Source organism: Elephantulus edwardii, unplaced genomic scaffold (assembly GCF_000299155.1).
Source record: "Elephantulus edwardii isolate Elephantulus edwardi_28Jun2011 unplaced genomic scaffold, EleEdw1.0 scaffold00176, whole genome shotgun sequence".
NCBI classification, from domain to species: domain Eukaryota; kingdom Metazoa; phylum Chordata; class Mammalia; order Macroscelidea; family Macroscelididae; genus Elephantulus; species Elephantulus edwardii.
Window position 1 is genome coordinate 4,400,272 of NW_006399926.1, and position 21,004 is coordinate 4,421,275.

At 37.5% G+C, this 21,004-nt stretch overlaps 1 protein-coding gene across 2 annotated transcripts in view; it reads left to right on the forward strand.

The window, feature by feature from the left end:
• Positions 1–21,004, forward strand: part of NUP210L (nucleoporin 210kDa-like) — a 191,842-nt gene that overhangs the window by 40,881 nt on the left and 129,957 nt on the right. For both annotated transcript variants that reach the window (XM_006895862.1, XM_006895863.1), the window contains exons 8-10: positions 10,694–10,762; positions 13,063–13,169; positions 13,646–13,786. In XM_006895862.1, the coding sequence (XP_006895924.1) occupies positions 10,694–10,762; positions 13,063–13,169; positions 13,646–13,786 (317 nt within the window). The remainder of the gene's footprint in view (positions 1–10,693; positions 10,763–13,062; positions 13,170–13,645; positions 13,787–21,004) is intronic.

Below are 21,004 nucleotides of genomic sequence, written 5' to 3' on the forward strand. Positions count from 1 at the left end.
TGAGATTGGCACAGGATAGAGCAGGGTTTAGGGCTGTTGTACATAGGGTCGCTATGAGTCGCAAACGACTCGACGGCACATAACAACAACAACAACATATAAAATGGACATCCAAGCATAAATTTTCATTATATAATTAAAGGAAGAGGATTAAAGATAAATCTAAGATTTGAAAATTACTAGTTTACAAATGGGTTATAGGTGAAGATGTCATTGCTGGCCAAATTACCTAGGGGAAATATTTGGAGTGAAGAGAGTCAATGCTAGCTTCCAATGGAAGAAGAGTACCTCTAAAAGAGGCGTAGAAGGAATGTTTAAAAAGTATTCAGAAACCAGAAGAGGGATTTCATCATAGGAAGATTAACTGATAAACAAGATTAGTAAGAAACACAAATAAGACTATGCTTACTATGCCTGTTGAATAATCTGGCACTAGTCCTGGTGTCGTGGTAAAAAAGTAGGTAATAAAGAATCTATTTAGGAAGTAAAATATGATAGAAATGTCAAATAAAATAAAAATTGAAAGAAGCCCTAAGCCATTATCTCTCAAGAACATAGACACAAAAGTTTTCAACAAAATTCTAGCCAATTGAATAAAATATCATAATAAAAAAATAATTTATCATGATCAAGTGGAATTCATACCAGGTATATAAGAATGATTCAACATTATAAAAACAATTGTTATAAATCATCACATAAATAAAATAAACAGAAACATATATCAATGTAGAAAAGGCATTTGGCCAAATTCAACAGGTTCTTGATTAAAAACACTCAACCAAATAGGAATAGAAGAGAATTTCCTTGCCATAATTAAAAGCATACATAGAAAACCAATGGCCAGCATTACTCTTAGTGGAGAGAATTTGAAGGCTTTTTACTCTTGTGTACATGAGTCAGACAAGGATACCTTTTATGACTTCTGATATTCAATATTGCATTGGAAATCCTAGGCAGAGCAATAAGGCAAGAAAGGAAATAAAAACCACTCAAACTGGCAAAGAGGAAGTGCATCCATCTATTTGTAGATGGTATAATCCTAAAACAAAGCTATCAATCTCATTGCTGTTGAGTAAGAACCTACTCATAATGCACACCCATGTTTATTGTGGCTTTGTTCACAATAGCAAAGAGCTGGAAACAACCTAAGTGCCCATCAACAAACGAATGGCTAGAGAAGCTGTGGTATGTTCACACAATGGAATACTATGCTGCATTGAAAAACAAGGAACTCATGAAATATTATTCAAAATGGATGACTCTAGAAGACATTATACTGAGTGAATTGTCTCAGTCACAAAAGGACAAATACTGCATAGTGCCACTGTTGTAAAACAGGACTGACATCAGGGTTGGGGGGAGACTGAGGAAGATGGGATAAATTATGTATGCTGCATTGAAACAGATGAGGAAGAGAACTGTTTAAAAGGGATATGTGATTAGGTATTATTGTCATGACATGAGTCCAGAACGAAGGCTGCACAGTGAAGTGGACTTAGGGAGAAGGATTGTATAACAATGAAAGAAGTTTTCTTTTACTTTTCAAAAAGAAGAACAAACTGGAGGGAAGGTGTGGGCAGGGAGAAAAGTGTAACAATGAATGAATAGAAATCCAAAATATCTAAATTTTCATTAAAATTAATAATAATTTTAAAAATTTAAAAAAGAACCTACTCATAGCTTAACTCCATCATGTTGCCAAGGTTGTTTTTGTTTGTTTGTTTCTAAGGTTTTAAATCTTTTTGATAGGAGAAGATTGGCCATCTTTCTCCTTTGGAGCAGTTAGTGGATTGAAACTACCAGAGAGGCGAAGCTTTTGGTTTATCATTGTAACTCCTTATGCCACAAGAGCTTTCCAATATAATCCTTTAAACAAAAAACCCAGATATTCAGCAAGAAAATTACTGGATCTAACTGGCTAGTTGTGCAAAGTAGTAAGACACAAGATCAACATATAAAAATCAGTCAGATTATAGCAACAAAAATAACTCTGAAAAGAAAATAAGGAAAACAATGCCATTTATTATAGTCACCCAAAAGGTGAAATATTTAGAAATAAATATAAGCAGAGATATTAAAAGACCAATACAAAGAAAATTACAAAACATTGCGATAGGAAACCAAAATACTAACAGAAGAGGGGATAAGTAATGAATGAATACTGCATTGGAACAGATGAAGGAAAGAATATATGATTAGGCATTATTTGTATAACAACAATTTAGAATAAGAGGAGCATAGCAAAGTGGACTAGGGGAGGGGTGAACGGGGAGGATAGAAATTATGCAACAATGAATGATTTTTTTTTAAATGAACTAGGGCGGGCTAGGGAGGAAAACGTGCAACAATGAATGAATGAAAATCCAACTTTTCTCTAAATTTTTGTTAAAATCACTATTTTTTTTTTAAAAAAAGAAATCTAAATAGACCTCCATAAATGGAAGAATATATCATGTTCATGGGAAAGATTTAACATTGTCAAAATGTCAATATTACCAAAAGGAATCTACAAAGACACTGCAGTACCAATCCAGTTCCCATAATCATTCCTTAAAGATATGAAAAAATATTCACCAGATTTATGTGTAAAGAAAAGATCCCATATAAACAAAGCATTGCTGGAGAAGAAAAACCAAGTAAGAGATCTTACATTTTCTGATCTCAAAACCCACTACAGAGTCAAAGTAAGCAAAACAACTGGGTACTGGTGCAGCAACAGACACATAGACAATGGATTAGAATTGAAACCCTGGAATAACTATGGTTAGCACTGAGAAGAATGAGTATCCCAGAACATCTGTTCATGCTTATATGAAACCTCGACCTAAACCACAAACCTGTTATCCAAACAGGGAATACTGGACAGTTTAAAATCAAGAAAGGTGTGTGTCAGGATTAGATCCTTTCTCCACACCAATTCAATCTGCATGCTGAACAAATAGAGAAGCTGGACTCCATGAAGAGAAATGTGGCATCAGGATAGAAGGAAGACTCATCAACAACCTGTGTTATGCAGATGACATGACTTGATTTGCTGAAAGTAAGGAGGACGTGAACTGTATACTGCAGAGGATCAAAGATTAGAGCCTTCACTATGAATTTTGTTTCAATATCAAGAAGACAAAAGTCCTCAACACTGGGCCAATAAGCAACATCATGATAGATAGGGAAAAGATTGAATTGTCAATTATTTCATCTTGGGTCCACAGTCAACACCCTTGACCTACAGTCAATAAATCAAAATTAAAAATAAAAAATCAAAATACATACTGCATTGTGAAAGTCTGTTGTAATGGAACTCTCCAAAGTACTGAGGAGTAATGATGTCAATTTGAAGACTATGGTGTACCAAATTCAAGCCATGGTCTTTTCAATGAGAGTTGGGCAGTGAATAAGGATGACAGGAAAATTATCCATGTCTTTGAATTGTGGTTCTGGAGAAGAATACTTAGTTGACTGCCAAAAGAATAAATTGATAAGCCTTGGAAAAAGACCTGCCAGAGTGCTCCTCAGAGGCAAGGATAGGGAAACTTTGTCTCACAGACTTTGAGCCTGTGGTCAAGAGGGGCTTTTCCTTGGAAAGGGATATCATGCTTAGAAAGGTGGAGAATCAATGACAGAAAAGAAAATCCTCAACAAGATGGATTGACATAGTGATTGTAACAATGGACTAGAGTGTGTCACATGATGAGGATGGCACGGGATAAGACAGGGCTCAGATCTGTTGTTCATAGGGTCTCTATGAATTGTGTTCAACTCAGTGACACATAGCAACAATCTTTGGACAACTGATCTTTGATAAAAAGAAATTAAATCCAATAAGGGGAAAGACAACCTCTTTATCAGATGGTTCTGGCAAAGCTATTATCTATCTATAGAAAATTGAAAAAAAAGAACTAACTGTACCTCACACCATATACAAATACTAACTTTAAAAAAACTCAATCAAATTCTAACTCAAGATGGATCAAGAATCTAGGAGACATAAAACTTGAAACAAGAAAAGATCATCAAATGAAAAAATGAGGCTAATTTAGGAACCCTAATCTATGGCATAAATAATCTGTCAAGTATAAGTGAAGATGCATACTCAACAGAGGATAAACTTGATTATTTAGACCTGCTAAAAATAAAATCCTAACTGCACCCAAAAAATTCTCCGAAGAGTAATAAGAGAAACTGAAGTCTGGGAAAAAGATTTAAGAATTACATATATGACAAGAGACTAATTATTAAAATACATGGAAAATTCTGATACTTCAACAAGAAAAAAGACACATGACATAATTATAAAGTGAACAGAGGCATGAAAATACATTTCATCAAAGAAAACATTCAGTCAGTAAAAACAAAACCCAAACATGAAGAAATCCTCAACATCATTGGCTAACAATTAGTTAAATTAGCAAAAACAACAATGAGATATCAGCTCGTTTCAGCAACAGTAGCAAAGTTCAATAAGACAGCAAGTAATATATATTAACAAAGATGTGGAAAAAGTGGAGCACTCATACACTATTAGTAAAATGGTGCAACAACTATAGAAAGCACTTTCATGTTTCCTTAAAATGCTAGGAATAGAAATATCATTTGATCCAGAAATCCCACTATTAAATATATATCCCATAGAAATAAGAGCTGCAGCATGAACTTTTCTATGAATTGCAATTATTTATGATAGCAAAGAGTTGGAAACAACCTAAGTGTCCATCAGTGGATGAATGGCTAAAGAAACTATGGGATGTCCATGCACTGGAGTATTATACAGCACTAAAAAGGATAGATTAAGAATTAAGTTAATAAAATTAATAATTAAGTATTAACATAGATTAATCTAGAACAAATTATGTTTAGTGACAAAGGTCAGTCACAAAGGGACAATTATGGGACAATTAAAGGACTCTTATAAAAATCTAAATAAAGATCTACACACAAAATCATTCTTGGGGGGAGCTCTGGTAGCCTAGTGGCAAAGAGCTGCAACTACAATCCCACAGACGCACAGTTCGAATCCACCAGATGCTCTGCCGGGGAAGGAGGGACAATCTCCTCCTGTACCAGTCAGATCTGATTTGACGATACACTCACACAAAAATAATAAAATAAAATTAAAAAAAAATCATTCGGGGAGCTCTGGTGGCCTAGTGGCAAGAAGCTGCAACTACAATCCCAGAGGTGCACGGTTCGAATCCACCAGATGCTCTGCCAGGGAAGGAGGAACAATCTCCTCCTGTACCAGTCAGATCTGATTTGACGGTACACACACACACCCACACACAAAATAATAAAAAATCATTCTTGGGGAGGAGAATAAAAATGAATAAATAGATAAGTTGGATGAAGGGAAAGACAATATACAATATACAATAAAGGATTGATTAATTCATGAATAGCATGAATCTATTATAATTAAGTTATAGAAAAATATATATATGACTAATTAAATGAGAAATCATTAAGAAAACAAACAAAAACCAACCCCATTTTAGATTTGTAAACTTTCACTCAAATGAAAGATAATTTTTTAAAAAGTGGTCCTGGAGCCTTGAGACTGTAGTCTTGGGTGACAATAATGTGATTTGGCATAACGTAGTCCACAAAACTATATTGCCTACTCTGCTATGGTGTGTAGTGTCGAGGATCTTAATCTAAGCAGCCATCTAAAGTGTAATTAATGATCTCTCTATATTCAAAACAAAGAAGAGAAAAATGCAAAGAAATAATTAGTCCAAAAGACTAGTGGACACATGAACATCAACCTCCACAACCCTGAGAACAAAAGAACTAGAATGGTGCCTGGTCTTCCTGGTTCCCACTCTGTAAAGGGATCACAGTAGAAGGTTCTGGATGGGCAAAAAAAAAAGTGGAACAAAGTTCAAATACACAAAAAAGGCCAGGCTTTTTGGTCTGACAGAGACTGGTCAAACCCCTTAGTCACCCTTTGAACCTGGAACAAAACTCATCCCTGGTTTAAACTGAGCTAATAGACAGGTGTAGAATATGAACAGTAATGCCAGGGAAGCAGACACTCTTTAGAATACTCAACAACAAAGATTATACAGCATTTGTCCAGAAACAAAGTTCAGAAGAAAGGAAGGGATAAAATAGAAAGATTAATGGAAATGAGAATTATAAGGAGGAAATGGGAAAGGTACCATTATTTTGTGGGTATGGTAATTTATGTCATACAACAAAATGCATATTAATAGTTGAATGGAAAACAAATCAGTTTTGTAAACTTTCACTCACATCAATAAAATGAAAAAATCAAAAGACTTAAAGAGCTTTTTTAGTATAGTGACTTGTTATGTGCCATCGAGTCTCCTGCGACTCATAGCGACCCTTTGTACAACAGCTCTGAACCCGACTTTATCCTGTGCCAATCTTATTGTCTTTGACACACCTATCTCCATTACGCCAGTCACTGAACCAATCCATCTCATCAAGGCTCTTCCTCTCTTGCGCTGACTCTCCACCCTCCCAAGCATGACATCCCTCTCTAAGGACTGGTCCCTCCTTGCAACATGTCCAAAGTATATCAGACAAAGCCTCAGAATCCTTGCCTCCAAGGAGCAGCCTGGTCTCACCCTCTCCAGGACGAACTTGTTTGTTCTCCTAGCAATCCATTATATATTCAATACTCTTCTCCAGCAGCACAACTCAAAGATATCAATTCTCCTATCCTCCCTAGTCATTGTCCAGCTTTCTGATGCATAGCAAGTGATTGCAAAGACCGTGGCCTGTATCAGGTGCACCTTAGTCTCCAGATGGACATCATTGCTCTTCGGTACTTTGGAGAGGTCTCTGACAGTCTGACAGCTGACTTTCCCAGTGCAATTTGTCTTTTAATTTCCTGGCTGCTGGTACCAAGAGTGTTGATTGTGGAGCCAAGCAAATGAAAGCTGTTAACAATCTCTTTGCCATCTATCATGATGCTGCCAATTGGTCCAGTGGTGAGAATGTTTTATTGATAGTGAGCTTCAATCCATAATGAAGGCTGCAGTCCTTGACCTTCTGCAGCAAGTGCTTCAGGTCCTCCTCAGTTTCAGCAAGTAAGGTTGTATCGTCTGCACAAAACAGGTTGTTGATGAGTCTACCTCCAATCCAGATGCCACTTTTCTCTTAGAGATCCCTTTTACAATAAAAACAACTTGGCTCAACCAAGAGTTATGCATGCTGTAAAATTGCCCAAGTAGTACAAAGGGAAATTAGAACATTTTCAAATAAAAAGGAATTGATTGAATATAGAAAAACCAAACCAATTTTTTTTAATGTTTTTCAAACCAATCTTAAATGAAATGTTGAACAATATTCTTTGGGCAGAGGGCCAACAGTGACAGATAACAACCTGAAAATTGCAAGCAGAGAGCTGCCTTTTGTGTTTATTTGTGTGATTGTGTATGTTTTGCTTTCATGACAAATAATCCTAGTAGCCAGAAGAAAGCACCTTCCTCCCTTACACTTCAACATCACCTAAAAAACAACCCCCACCCAAGAATTCTCAGAAATTATATAAACATGTAAGACTGAAAGCCAGAAGGGTCAATCTGTAAACAATGACACTTACAAAGCAAAAAAGGAGGGGAAATGCATTAATCATAGAACTTCTATATGGAAAGGAAGTTAAAAAAATATATAGAACAGAAATAAACTTTATGGTAACCACAAAGATAATACATAAAATCTTTTGTCCAACTTAACAGCTTGGCTATAAAAATAAGGAGAAAAAGCATGGTTGAAGTTAGGGGGGAAACATAAGATTTTTTAAAAATAGAAGCTTGAATGTGCCTGTCTAACACAGTGAAAGAGATGGCAAAGATAAGGGAGAAAAAGGGGGAGCAAGTTTTTTAAAAGGCAAGAGGAAATGAGATTTGAGACATGGGTGGAAAAATGTGAACAATGCAAAGATACCTTCTCTGGTAAAGGAGGAATGAATCAGACCTGTTGAGATTATTTTCTCTATGAAATAAAGAAAAAGTTGTAGTTCTGCATTTCCATCTAGCTCTTATGTTTTGTGTTTTACAGATCAAAGTGCTATATTAATTGTATTAATTACAACTAAATGTAGATTTCACAATTGCCTGTACAATCTCTAGCAGATTTATGTTAATGAATAGAAGATAAAAGTAATTTCTGTTTAGCACTGTCATTAGTTGCAAGTTGAGAATGACTATTAGCGACCCTGTGAACAACAGATCTGAACCCTGTCCTAGCCTGTGCCATCCTCACCATCTCTGACACACTTCAGCCCATTGCTGCAGTAACTGTGTCAGTTCACCTGGTTGAAGATCTTCCTCTTCTTTGCCTTCCTCCACATTTCCAAGCACAATATCCCTGTCTCCAGAGAATAGCTTCTCCTGGCAACATGCCCAAAGTGTGTGAGAGAAAGCTTCACCCTCCTTGCTTCCAAGGATCATTCTGACTGCACCTTCTCCAAGTCATATCTGTTTGTTCTTTTCACAGTCTATGGGATATTCAGTACTCTTCTCAACACCACAGATCAGAGCCATCAGATCTTTATTCAGCCAGCTCTAAGATGTATAGCAAGTGATAGAAAATTCCAAGGCCTGAATCAGGTGCACATGTACATCAATAGCTTTCCCCCTGCTTCCTCCACCCCCAAGCCAAAGACTACAGCCTTCAATGGGAATTACATCTCAACATCAAGAAAGCAAAAATCATCAACCATGAACTAACAGGCAACATCATCATAGACAGAGAAAAGTTTGATGCTGATAACAATTTCATCATGTTTGGCTCCACCATCAACATCCTTGGTACCAGCAGTCAAGAAATTAAAAGATGTGTTGCACTGGGAAAAATATGCTATTATGGTTCTTTCCAAGGTGCTATGGAGCAATGATGTCAATTTAAAGATTATGGTGCACCTGATTTAAACTATGGTCCTTTAAATTCTTTGCTATGCATTGGAGAGTGAATAAGGATGACAGACAAATTGATGCCTATGATGTTTGATAACTACTGAATATCCAATGAGCTCCCAAAAGAACAAATATGTCTTGGAGAAAGTACAATCAGGGTACTCCTTAGAGGCAAGGATGGCAAAGCTTCATCTCAATACTTTGTGCATCTTATAAGGAGAGGCCAGTCCATGGAAAAAGACAATCGTGCTTGCAAACGTAGAAAGACAGTGAAAGATAGGAAGATCCTAAAAAGTATGAATTGACACAGTGTAGCAAAGTGCTCAGGTATATCAGGGATGATGAGGATGGCATGGCCCAGGATAGAGAAAGCATAGGATTGCTGGGAGTCATAGTCAACTAACAGCAACAACAACATATCAATACCTTATTGTTACGCCTGATGCAGCTTTATGAATTTGGTCCCCTAAGAAGATTAAATATTATTTTGCTTTCATTATCACTACAGATAATACAATGACTAATTGTAGCATAGTTCATTAGTGAATTTGTGTGCTTTGGATTGAATGAATTTCTGTTCAGTTAGCTCTCAATTAACCACAAGAACAGAAGTAATATCTTTTTAGCTCATGGAAAATAGTTTATTGTCTTGGTGGGGTTTTTTAAAGAGAAGAAATATATTCCTAATTAAGGATCCCTGATGGTACAAGGGTTAAGGACTGGGCTGCTAATTGAAAGGTTCTAATTCATCTAGGAGAAACACCTAGCAGTTTCCATAAAGATTACAGCAAAGAAAACTCTATGGGGTCGGTTTTACTCTGTCACATGAGGCGGCTATGAATTGGCCTCCACTCAGGAGCACTCAGCCACAATGTTCCCAGTTATATTGTGTATAGACTGATAACAGAATGAATTAATATTTCCACTAGGATTTGACTGAATTAGGTAGTACAATGTGTTAATGGACTACCAAAAACACGAATGGCTATGAATTGGGAAAAGTACAGCCAAAATGCTCTTTGGAGGCAGAGATGACAAAGCTTCATCTCACGTATTTTGAACATGTTGCTCGGAGAGGTTTTTCCTTGCGAAGGGACATCATGCTTGGAAAGGTGGAAGGTTGGTGAAAAAGAGGAAGGCTCTTAATAACATGGATTAACACAGTGTCTGCAGCAATGGGCTCATGAGCTTGGAGATGATGCCAATGGCACAGGACAGGATCAAGATAGGGTCACGATGAGTCATACTCAACTTGTTGGCACCTAACACCAACAGGGTGTAAATGACAGAATTCTTGGTGGCAAAGATAAACCGTACTGACATTAAAGATTTCTTGCCAATAACTAATAATATTCTAAACTATCTACGAAGTTAAGGCCTATGACTGGATTGCAAACCATTACCCTTTCTCCTCTTGCATTACCACTGCTCATCCTTTCAGCCAGAGTATTCCATCTTTTAGAATGGGAACACCATAATGCTTTTTATATTGGGCTGTCAAATGATATTTTATCTGAAGAAAAACTTCTGCAGCTAAGTGTTAAAATAACAGAGTGTAATCAGTTTTTCTTTTCTCTTTTGCATTGTTCTTAAATTAAAAATACCTTCATGACTCCTGTGATTAGTAAGTCTCTCTGACATTTCTTGGAACTGTATACATTTACATTCTTGTTTTCCAAAGGATAATACAAAATAGACTTTTTAGTTTTGCATGTAGCTTTATTATTTTATCATATTTTTAGTTGCTCAATTTTCTATTTTCATCTACCTATAGCTCACTCACGTGATTTCCTTAAGCAAAAATTAAGATGTCCACATGCGATCTGTGTCCAGACTCCCAAACTGCACCATATATGTTGTAGAGCCTGGATTTTTAGGTATTTTTAAGATAATGCTTTTCAGAAAGCTGAATAGTATAAGCTATTTCCCTAAAATAAGTGCTTTAAAAACTTGAGTGCTTCTTAACCTTCATTTCAAGACTTCACTAATTCAATTTTACTTTAACTTGTTTTCTTACATTGTTTATTATGAAACAAATAGTGAAAAATGATGAAGACATATATTAAAGTGTTTGAGTTTAAGAAAAGTTGGGAAAAGTGGTTTTGTATGTGTGAAGAATAAAGAAACCTAACATGCTAGAGAAGAGTAGTAAACATACCATGAACTGCCAAGAGATCAAAAAGGTCTGTTCTGGAGAGGGTAGAACAAGTGTGCTCCTTGGAGGCAAGGATTTTGAGACTCTGTCTCACATATTTTGGGCATGTGGCCAAGAGGTACCAGTCCTTCGAGAAGGTCATCATGTCTAGAAGGGTGGAGTGTCAGGGCAGGAGAGGAAGACCCCGGATGAGATAGAGTGACATAGTGACTGTGGCAATGGATTTAGGTGTATGATAGATACTGAGGTTGCCTCAGAATAGGGCAAGATTCGGAGCCATTTTTCATTAGGTCACTATGGGTCATAGTTGATCTGACAGCACATAACTTCAACAACAACAATGTCCTATTTAAGAAAAACCTAAACCAAAACGTTTCAGCCTACTGCAGTTGAGTTGATTCCGAGTCATGGCAACCTTCCATTGAGTTTCAGAGGCTATAAATCTTTGTGGGATGAGACTACCTGTCTTTCTTTCAAGGGGAATCATTGAAGACCTTTGGGTTAGCAGCCTGACAAGGTTGGCACCACGCCACCAAGACTCCTTTACTGTTCTAAGGACCACATGCAACAATAAGTCTAAATGAAGGACACTAAAACCTTGCCCGACACATCAGGAATGCTCTGTGGCTTATTCTTGTATACAAATGCTCTGTGCTCTGTGGCTTATTCTTGTATACAAACATAAAGGAGGAAAAAATATAAATGAGAGTGCATGTTTATGTCTGAAATGCACTAAACTAGGAATTGTAATTCCTATGTAATTTGAAAGAGAGAATAGAAAGATTCTGCTTTGGAAAATGTTTATATCCATTAAGTGAATATTGCTCTTTGAATAGTTTTGCTAAATTTGTATTATTTTTCAATTTTATGATTCTAAAATATATATGACGAGGGAGCTTTGGTGGCCTAGTGACAAGAAGTGGCACTATAATCACAAAGGTGCATGGTTCGAATCCACCAGATGCTCCACTGGAGGAGGAGCAATCTCCTCCTGTGCCAGTTGGATCTGATTCGATGGTACACAACAAGGGGGGAAAATGACAAAATTTGCCATTTTAAGCATGCTTAAATATATAATTTATTGGCATTAATTACACTCACCAAAATATATAATCATTAAATCTATCCATCTTCTGTTGTTGTTGAGTGCCATTGAGTCAGAACGGACTCATTGCTGACCCTCCAGAGGGTTTTCAGTGGAGATAAATCACACAGGAGGAGATCGCCCATCCATCTCCTAGTCCTCCATTATCCCAAACAGAAACTCAATACTCTATATAGGCAAGTAAGTGTGTGTTTTTAATTAATTTTTTAAAATGTTGACTTATTTTCTTAGTGCTGCTACACCAGAAATACTACAAGTTGATGACTTTAAAAAAACGAACTTATTCCCTTGCAGTGTAGGGAGGCTAAGTCCAGATTCAGGGTAGTAGCTCTAGGGGAAGGGAGCCCTGGTGACCTAGTGGTAAGAGTCTGTGCGGCAAGCCTGAAGGCATGTGTTTGAATCCACCAGCTGCTCCATGGGAGAAGGATGGGCAGTCTTCTTTCATGTGATTATTGCCTCTGAAAACCCCCAGAGGGTCAGCTGTGGGTCAGTTCTGACTTGATGGCACACAACAACAAGAAATTCTAGGAGAATGCTCTCTGTATCTGGGCCTTGCAGGAAAGTCATTATTTCAGGTTCTCTAGCTGTCCATTCTTTTTTTCTTTCTTTCTTTTTCTTTTTTTTTTTTCTAGCTGTCCATTCTTGGAGAGCCTGGACTTGTAGCCTGGTCTGCCTCTATTTTTAGCAGATTATGTTTGTCTTCCCCCGTGTATGCTTTCTTCTGTGCCTAAGCTGCCCTTTATAGAAAATGATTGATTTTAAAATATACTTCATTGACGTGGCCTCATCAACATAACAAATAAAACCCTGTTCCCAAAAGGAGATTACATCCAAAGAGTTAGGATTTACAGCATATATTTATGGAGATACAATTTAATCATAACATCTAATATGTTTGTTTCTTGATTTGTATATAGGTTTCACTGTCCATCCTGGAGATAGATGGAGTCTTGAGGTGGGACAAGAGTATGCCATTACAGTTGACGTGTTTGATAAAAGCAGCACAAAGACCTACCTTTCAGATGTGAGTCTCTCCTTTGTGTTATTCTCATCCCCTGGGTGGGGTAACTCCTTGAATTGAACTATCTTTGTGCCTAGAAAGACCTTTTTTTTGTGCCCAGACTTTGCCTTTGGAAATGCAAGATACTAGTTTATTACTATCACCATTAAATAGTTTTATCTCTGAGGAATGGCAAACTGGAAATCCAACTATAATGCATTTAGAATTCTAGAAAGTCATTGCTGAGAGATGCTTCCAGCAGCGGTGCAGGGGTGAGGGGAGTGTTGTACAGTCAGGCAGGCCCACATTCCATTTTCTCCCCTAAGAATTGCCAGTGTGTGGAGTGGGACAAATTACACTAAAACTTACCTCAACTTTCGTTCTTTCTATTCCTGATTGTCAGTAGTTGATCTTTCTAAATCTAGTACCTTTTAAAATTTGTATCTTTGGTAAAAAAAAACATGTTTTCATGTTTATGTTGCCTTTGGGCTGATTTTCAGAATCTCAGGATTACTCATGAGTTTCCAAAGGAGTACTTTGAAGAGCAACTATCCACAATTAACGGATCATATCATGTTGTAAAAGCTCTAAAGGATGGTGTTGCAGTAATACATGCATCTTTGACTTCTATCATTCACCAGGTAATTTTATCTTATTTATTTTATTTTTAAGATGGAGAAAAGACTGGCATTGTCAAGGATTTCTTTTTTAAATAAATACAACTTTTTATATTAATTTACTTACAAAGTTCATATGCATTGTTTTTCACACTAGATCTTTCCTATTCTTTTTACCCAGCCCTCCCCCCATCAAATTATATGACTCTATGATTAACAGCACCCCCCTAGCCTATCCTCACCCCTCTACTTCCACCCTCCTCCCCTTGGATCCTCAAACACATTCTACAATAATGGTTTTATACAGTATTTGTTCTTATGGGACTGAGTTAATTCACTCAGCATAATACTCTCCAGTCCCTCCCAAGTTAGGTAGTGACTTACAAAATCATTACTCCTGCATGCTTCATGATATTCCAACATGTGAATGTACCATAGTTTCTGAATCCATTTGATTGTGCTTAGATATCTGGACTGTTTCCATGTTCTTGTGATGGTGAATTACACTGCTATGAACACTGGTGTACAAGTCTCCATTTGTGCCTCAGTTCTCATTTTCTTGGGGTATATTCCAAGCAATGAAATAGCTAAGTCATATGGAATTTCTATGTTCAGCTCTCTGAGGAAATGCCAAACTGCCTTCCAGAGTGGTTAAATTATCGCTATACGCAGATGATATGATAGTGTACACACAAAACCCCAAGGACTCAACAACAACAAAAACCTGTCAGAGCTAATAAACCAGTTTAGTAGAGTGGCAGGATATAGAATCAATATCCAAAAATCAGTGGGATTCCTCTACAATAGCAAAGAGAACCTAGAGAAAGAGACCAAGAAAACAATACCATTTGTAATAGCCAACCACAAACTGAGATACTTGGGAGTAAACCTAACTAGAGACACAAAAGACCTGTACAAAGAAAACTATAGAACCTTTCTGCAAGACACAATAAAAGATGTAAATAAATGGGGAAATAGTTCCCTGTTCATGGATGTTGTTGTTGTTATGCGCCATTGAGTCGGCTGCACCTCATAGCAACCCTATGTACAACAACCCTAAACCCTGCTCTCTCCTGTGCCAACCTCACTGTCTCCAACGCACCTACCCCGATTACCCCAGTCACTGAATCAATCCACCTCATAGAGGGTTTTCCTCTCCTGTGCTGTCCCTCCAACCTCTCAAGCATGGCCTCCCTCTCCACGGTCCCTCCTTGCAATATGTCCAAAGTATATCAGATGATGTTTTGGAATCCTTGCCTCCAAAGAGCAGCCTGCTTTAACCCTCTCTAGGACAAACCTGTTCATTTTTTTAGCAGTCCATAGTATATGCAATACTCTTCTTCAGCACCACAGCTCAAAGGCTTCAGTTCCCCTTCTGTCATCTCTAGTCATTGTCCAGCTCTCTGATGCATAGCAAGTGATTGCAAAGACCATGGCCCATATCAGGCGCACTTTAGCTTCCAGAGTGACATCATTGCTCTTCAGTACTTTGGAGAGTTCCCTAACAGCAGACTTTCCCATCATTATACATCTTTTAATTTCCTGGTTGCTCGTGCCAAGAGTGTTGATTGTGGAGCCAAGCAAACTAAAGCTGTCAACAATCTCAATCCCTTCACCATCAATCATGATGCTGCCAATTTGCCCAATGGTGAGAATCTTTGCTTTCTTGATCTTGATTCTCAAACCATATTGAAGGCCACAGTTCTTGACCTTCTGCAGCAAGTGCTTCAGGTCCTCCTCAGTTTCACCAAGTAAGGTTGTGTCATCTGCCTAATGCAGATTGTTGATGAATCTTCCTCCAAAGGGAAGACTCAATATTGTAAAAATGATGGTCCTACCAAAAGCAATCTACATGTTCAATGCAATCTCAATATAAATACCAAATTCATTTTTTAATGATATTGAAAGGGATATTATCAAGTTTATTTGGAGAGGAAAGATACTACGAATAAGGAAAGCACTTTTGAAAAACAAAAATTAAGTGGGAGGCATAGCACTTCCTGACCTCAAAACCTACTACATAGCAGTAGTAACCAAAACAGCATGGTATTGGTACAACAATAACAGGAACATAGACCAATGGAACAGAATTGAGAACCCAGAAATGGACCCAGTTATCTATGGTCAACTGATATTCAACAAAGAAATAAAATCTATTAAATAGGGAAATGATAACCTCTTCAATGAATGGTGCTGGCAAAACTGGATCACCAGGTAATCTTAAAAGATTCTTTATATTCTAAAAATACTGACCAGACTTGGTTGGTTTATTGATTTGCAGATACCAATATGTCATATACCTTTGCCTTTCATAAAATGAGAAAGAATCTGACCGATTGATAATACACTTGATAGGTTTTGTTATGTGCTGTGAGTCAACTGTGACTCATAACAACCCTATGTGCAACAGCTCTGAAGCTTGCCCTGTCTTGAGCCAGTATCATTGATTTTGACACACCTACACCCAATGCTCTAGTTACTATATCAATCCATCTCATCCTGGGTCTTCCTCTCCTGCACTATCCCTCCACACTTCTGAGCATGAAGTCCTTCTCCAAGGACCAGTCTCAGGGCCACATGCCCAAAGTATGTGAGAGGAAGCTTCGAAATCCTAGCCTCCAAGGAGAAACTTGGTTTCACACTCTCTAAGACAGATCTGTTTGTTTTCTTGGCACAGTCCATGGTATGTTCAAAACTCTTCTCCAGCACCACAATGCAAAGACATTGATTCTTTTGTCATCCCTAGTCATTGTCCAGCTCTCTGATGCATAGAAAGTAATTGTGAAGACCATGGCCTGGATCAGTCACACCTTAGTCTCTAGAGTGACATCGTTGCTTTTCAGTACTCTAGAGATTTTTCTCAATGCAATTCATCTTTCGATTTCCTCATTACTGGTCCCAAGAGTGTTGACTGTTGAGCCAAGCAAGCTGAAGCTGATAACAACCTCAGTCTTTTCTTCATCTATTATGGTGCCTCTCCAAATTCTACACTAATTGATATTAGAATCCTAATCTACATTTCATGTATATTATTTGGGATTTAATAAAAGCCATACACTCATTTTCTATTCCTACCAGCAGTGTTTGAGGGTTTAAATTTCTATTGAATGTATTGGAGCATATATTGGAGCACTTGACTATTTGGAAGAGGAGTTATTAACTTTTTTCTATTTTTTTTTTAAACCCAAAACTGTGAGTAATTTACAGGCAGTTGCAAAAGTAATTCATAAGACCAGGAAGACATTCAAATGGCCAATAAGCATGTGAAAGAACCACAATATCGTTAGGGAAATGCAAATCAAAACCACAATGATATAGCACTTTACACCCACCAGAAAGTCTAAAATAGCAAAGACAGACAATGACAAGTGTTGGTGAGACAGGGAGAAACTGAAACCCTCAAACGTTGCTGGTGGGAATAGAAAATGGTGTAACTGCTTTGAAAAACAGCCTGGCAATTTAATTTAGATTTAAATATAGATTTACCGTATGATACAAAATTCCTACTTCTATACCCAAGAAAATGAAAAACATATGTTCATATCTACACAAAAAAAATTTGTACATGAATGTTCTTAGTAGCTTTTATTCATAATAGTAAAAAGAACTAATTCAAATGTCTATTAACTAATAAATGTATAGATAAATTGTGATATACCCTTTCAATAGATTATTATTAGCAATAGCAAGAAATTAAGTGCTTATACATATTGCAGCATATCTTAAAACAGTGAGTGAAAGAAGTTAATCACAAGGGATACATGTTATATGATTTCACTTATATAAAGTATCCACAATAGACAAATCCATACAAACATAAAATATATTAGTAATTTCATATATCTAGGGGGACTTAAAGATAGCTGTTGTTATGTGACATCAAGTCAACTAAAACTCATAGTGAGCCTATGTACAGTAATAGCTCTGAAGCCTGCTCTATCCTGGGTCAATCTCACTGTGACACACCTATCATCATTACCCGTTACTGTGTCAATCAATCTTATCCGGTCTTCCTCTTCTTGGCTGTACCTACACCCTTCCAAGCATGATGTCTTTCTCCAAGGACTGGTCTCTCCTGACAATGTTCCCAAAGGATGTGAGACGGAGCCTCCAAGGAACAGCTTGTCTTCACTCTTTCCAGGAAAGACCAATTAATTCTCTTGGCAGTCCATGGTAGGTCCAATACTCTTCTCCAACAGTATAACTCAAAGGTATCAATTCTTCTGTCCTCTTTGGTAATTATCCAGCTTTCTGATGCATAGCAAGTAATTGTAAAAACCATGATTTGGATCAAGCTCACCTTAGACTCTAGACTGACATCATTGCTCTTTAGCACTCTGGAAAGGCCCCTGACAACAGATTGTTCTAATGATTTTCTTTTGATTTCCTGACTGCTGAGTGTTGATTATGGAACCAAGCAAACAATCTCAGTTTCTTCTCTATCATGATGCTGCCAATTGGCCCAGTGGTGAGAATCTTTGTTTTCTTAATGTTAACTTCAATCCATATTGAAGGCTGCAGTCCTTGACCTTCTACAGCAAATACCTCAGGTCCTCCATAGTTTCAGCAAGCAAGACTGTGTATAACGTTGTAAGATGAGTCTTCCCCCAATCTTGATGCCAATCTTTTTCCTCTTCATAAAGTCCAGCCTCTCAGATGATCTGTTCTGCATATAGAATGAAAACCCATGGAGATAGGATGCACCCTTGTTGTATACCTTTCCTGATTTTGAACCATACAGTATTTCCTTTCTCCATTCTCATAGATTTCACATGAGCACAATCAGGTGTTCTGGGATTCCCATTCTTCTCAATGTTAGCCACATTTTGTTGTGTTCCACATTGTCAAATACCTTTGCATAGTGAATGAAACACAAACATTCCTCTGGTAGTCTTTGTTTGCAGTTAAGATCCATCTAACATTGGCTATAATGTCCCTGGTGCCACACCTCTTCTAAACCTAGCCTGCATATCTGGCATTTATCTGTTGATATACTGTCCCAGTTGTTTTGGATCATTTTTGGTTGCTGTTATATACTGTAGAGTCAGAACAGACCCAGAGCTGACCCTCCAACAGGTTTTCAGAGGCAGTTAATCACACAGGAGGAGATTGCCCATCCTTCTCCTATGGAGCAGCTGGTGGCCTCGAACCACATGCCTTTGGGATTGTATCACAACTTCTTGCCACTAGGCCACCAGAGCCTACATATTAGGTCCCAAGGATTTTATGGTAGTGGAACTAGTGGGATGAGGCCTGTTTCTTCAAATTTATCCAGTTAGATATGCTCTCTTCTGATGGCAGCATGCATTGAAATTGAAATGGCAGCTTCCTACTAATCTCCAAGGGTGGAAAATGTACATGGGCCCTATATGTCCTATGGGTCACAAAGAAAAGGGTTCAATTTCCTCTTGCCTTCAGCTAATTCCTTTTTTATATCAATTTGTTATCTTATACCAATCTCTTACTTAATGTCCTTTTCTTTTGTGTCATGTTCTGTTTGCTATGTCTTCCTAGTCTTATCTTTAATTTCTACTACTCTCAGCATATTGTATTTTATTTTCAGACATATTCTCTATAGCCTTGATATAGTTAGCTTCAGCTCCAAATGTCCCATGTTTTTATTATCTTGTTGAGTTATAGGATTTATCTGGACAGATTTGGCATACACGTCTTTTTCCTCACCCCAGTAGATTTCTTTCTCACTGTTCACATAAATACTATCATAATGATGCTCTTGAGCTGGAAGATTTCTTTTCCATTTTATGATCCAGCTATCGTGAAACTCTCTAGCTCATATACTTTGGCATGTTGGTAGGAGGGACCAATCTTAGAAAAGGACATCATGCTTTGAAAGAGGAAGGCCCACCACAAGATGGATTGACACGGTGACAGTAATGAGCTCAAGTGTGTCTGTGATGGTGAGGAAGGTGCAGCATGGGGCAAGGTTCACCTCTTCTCTTCAGAGAATCACTGTGAGTTACAGTCAACTTGACAGCACCCAGTAACAACCTTAATAAAGTAAAGGGAAAATCAGGTCCATCATTCTAAATATGATACAGCTGATAAATGTTTCAGGATTTCTTAAAATAGTTTTGTTTTACCTTAAAAATAAAAACGTTTATACGGTGGAATGTGACAGTTCCCATTTTACTTGTATAGACTTCCCTTTATACTCTTGTTGTTAAGTGTGAGAGGCCAGGTCTTTTCTTCAGAATAGCTTGTAATATCACTTTGCCTTTACAGTTTACAAATTTAAATGATAGGAGCCTAAAGGTCTTTCTTTATGAAACTTTGATTTTACTCATTATACTCATAAAATAAAAAAAAAACCAATCTAAATGCTATTAAGTCTGATATATGGTGATAAACTTTCTTTTATTTAGGGAAATCAGGAGATGTATTGTACTGGAAAAGTCTACAGTTAGGGGCCTCTTCACATTATTGACAAGTAATGATGTCAGTTTGAAGACTAAGGTGCATCTTATTCAGGCATTGGTCTTTCCGAACACTTGGTATGCGCCTGACAGCTGAACAATGAATAAGGATGGCAGACGAAGAATTGAGGCCTCTGAGCTTTAGTGTTGGAGAAGAGTACTGAATATCTCATGGATTGCCAAAAGAACAAACAAATGTGTCTTGGAGGGTGTGCCAGCCAGAGTACTCCTTGGAGGCAAAAATAATAAAACTTTGTGGCAAGAAGCTGCACTGCAATCCCAAAGGTGTGCAGTTCGAATCCACCAGATGCTCTGCTGGAGAAGGAGGGACAATCTCCTTTACCAATCAGACCTGATTTGATGGTACATGCACAAAAAATAATAAAATTAAATTAAAAAAATAATAATAAAGCTTCACCTCACATACTCCGAGCATGTTGCTAGAAGGAGCTATTCCTTGGAAAGGGACATGATTCTCAGAAAAGCAGAGGGTTAGCTAAGAAAAAGAAGACCCTCAACCAGGCAGATTGACACAGTGACTGCTGCAATGACTCTAATGTGTTAGGAAGTGTGAACATGGAACAGGATAGGACAGGGTTCAGATCTGTTGTTCATAGGATCATTATGGGTTCTACTGTACTTGAAACACCTAACAGCAATAAGAATTCTCCCTGAGTATGGTACCAATTTTTTTTTATTTTAAAAAATTTATTATTATTATTAATTTTAATGAAAATTTACAGAGACTTTGGATTTCCAGTCATTCATTGTTGTGCTTTTCTCCCTGCCCACCCTCCCCCCTACCCTG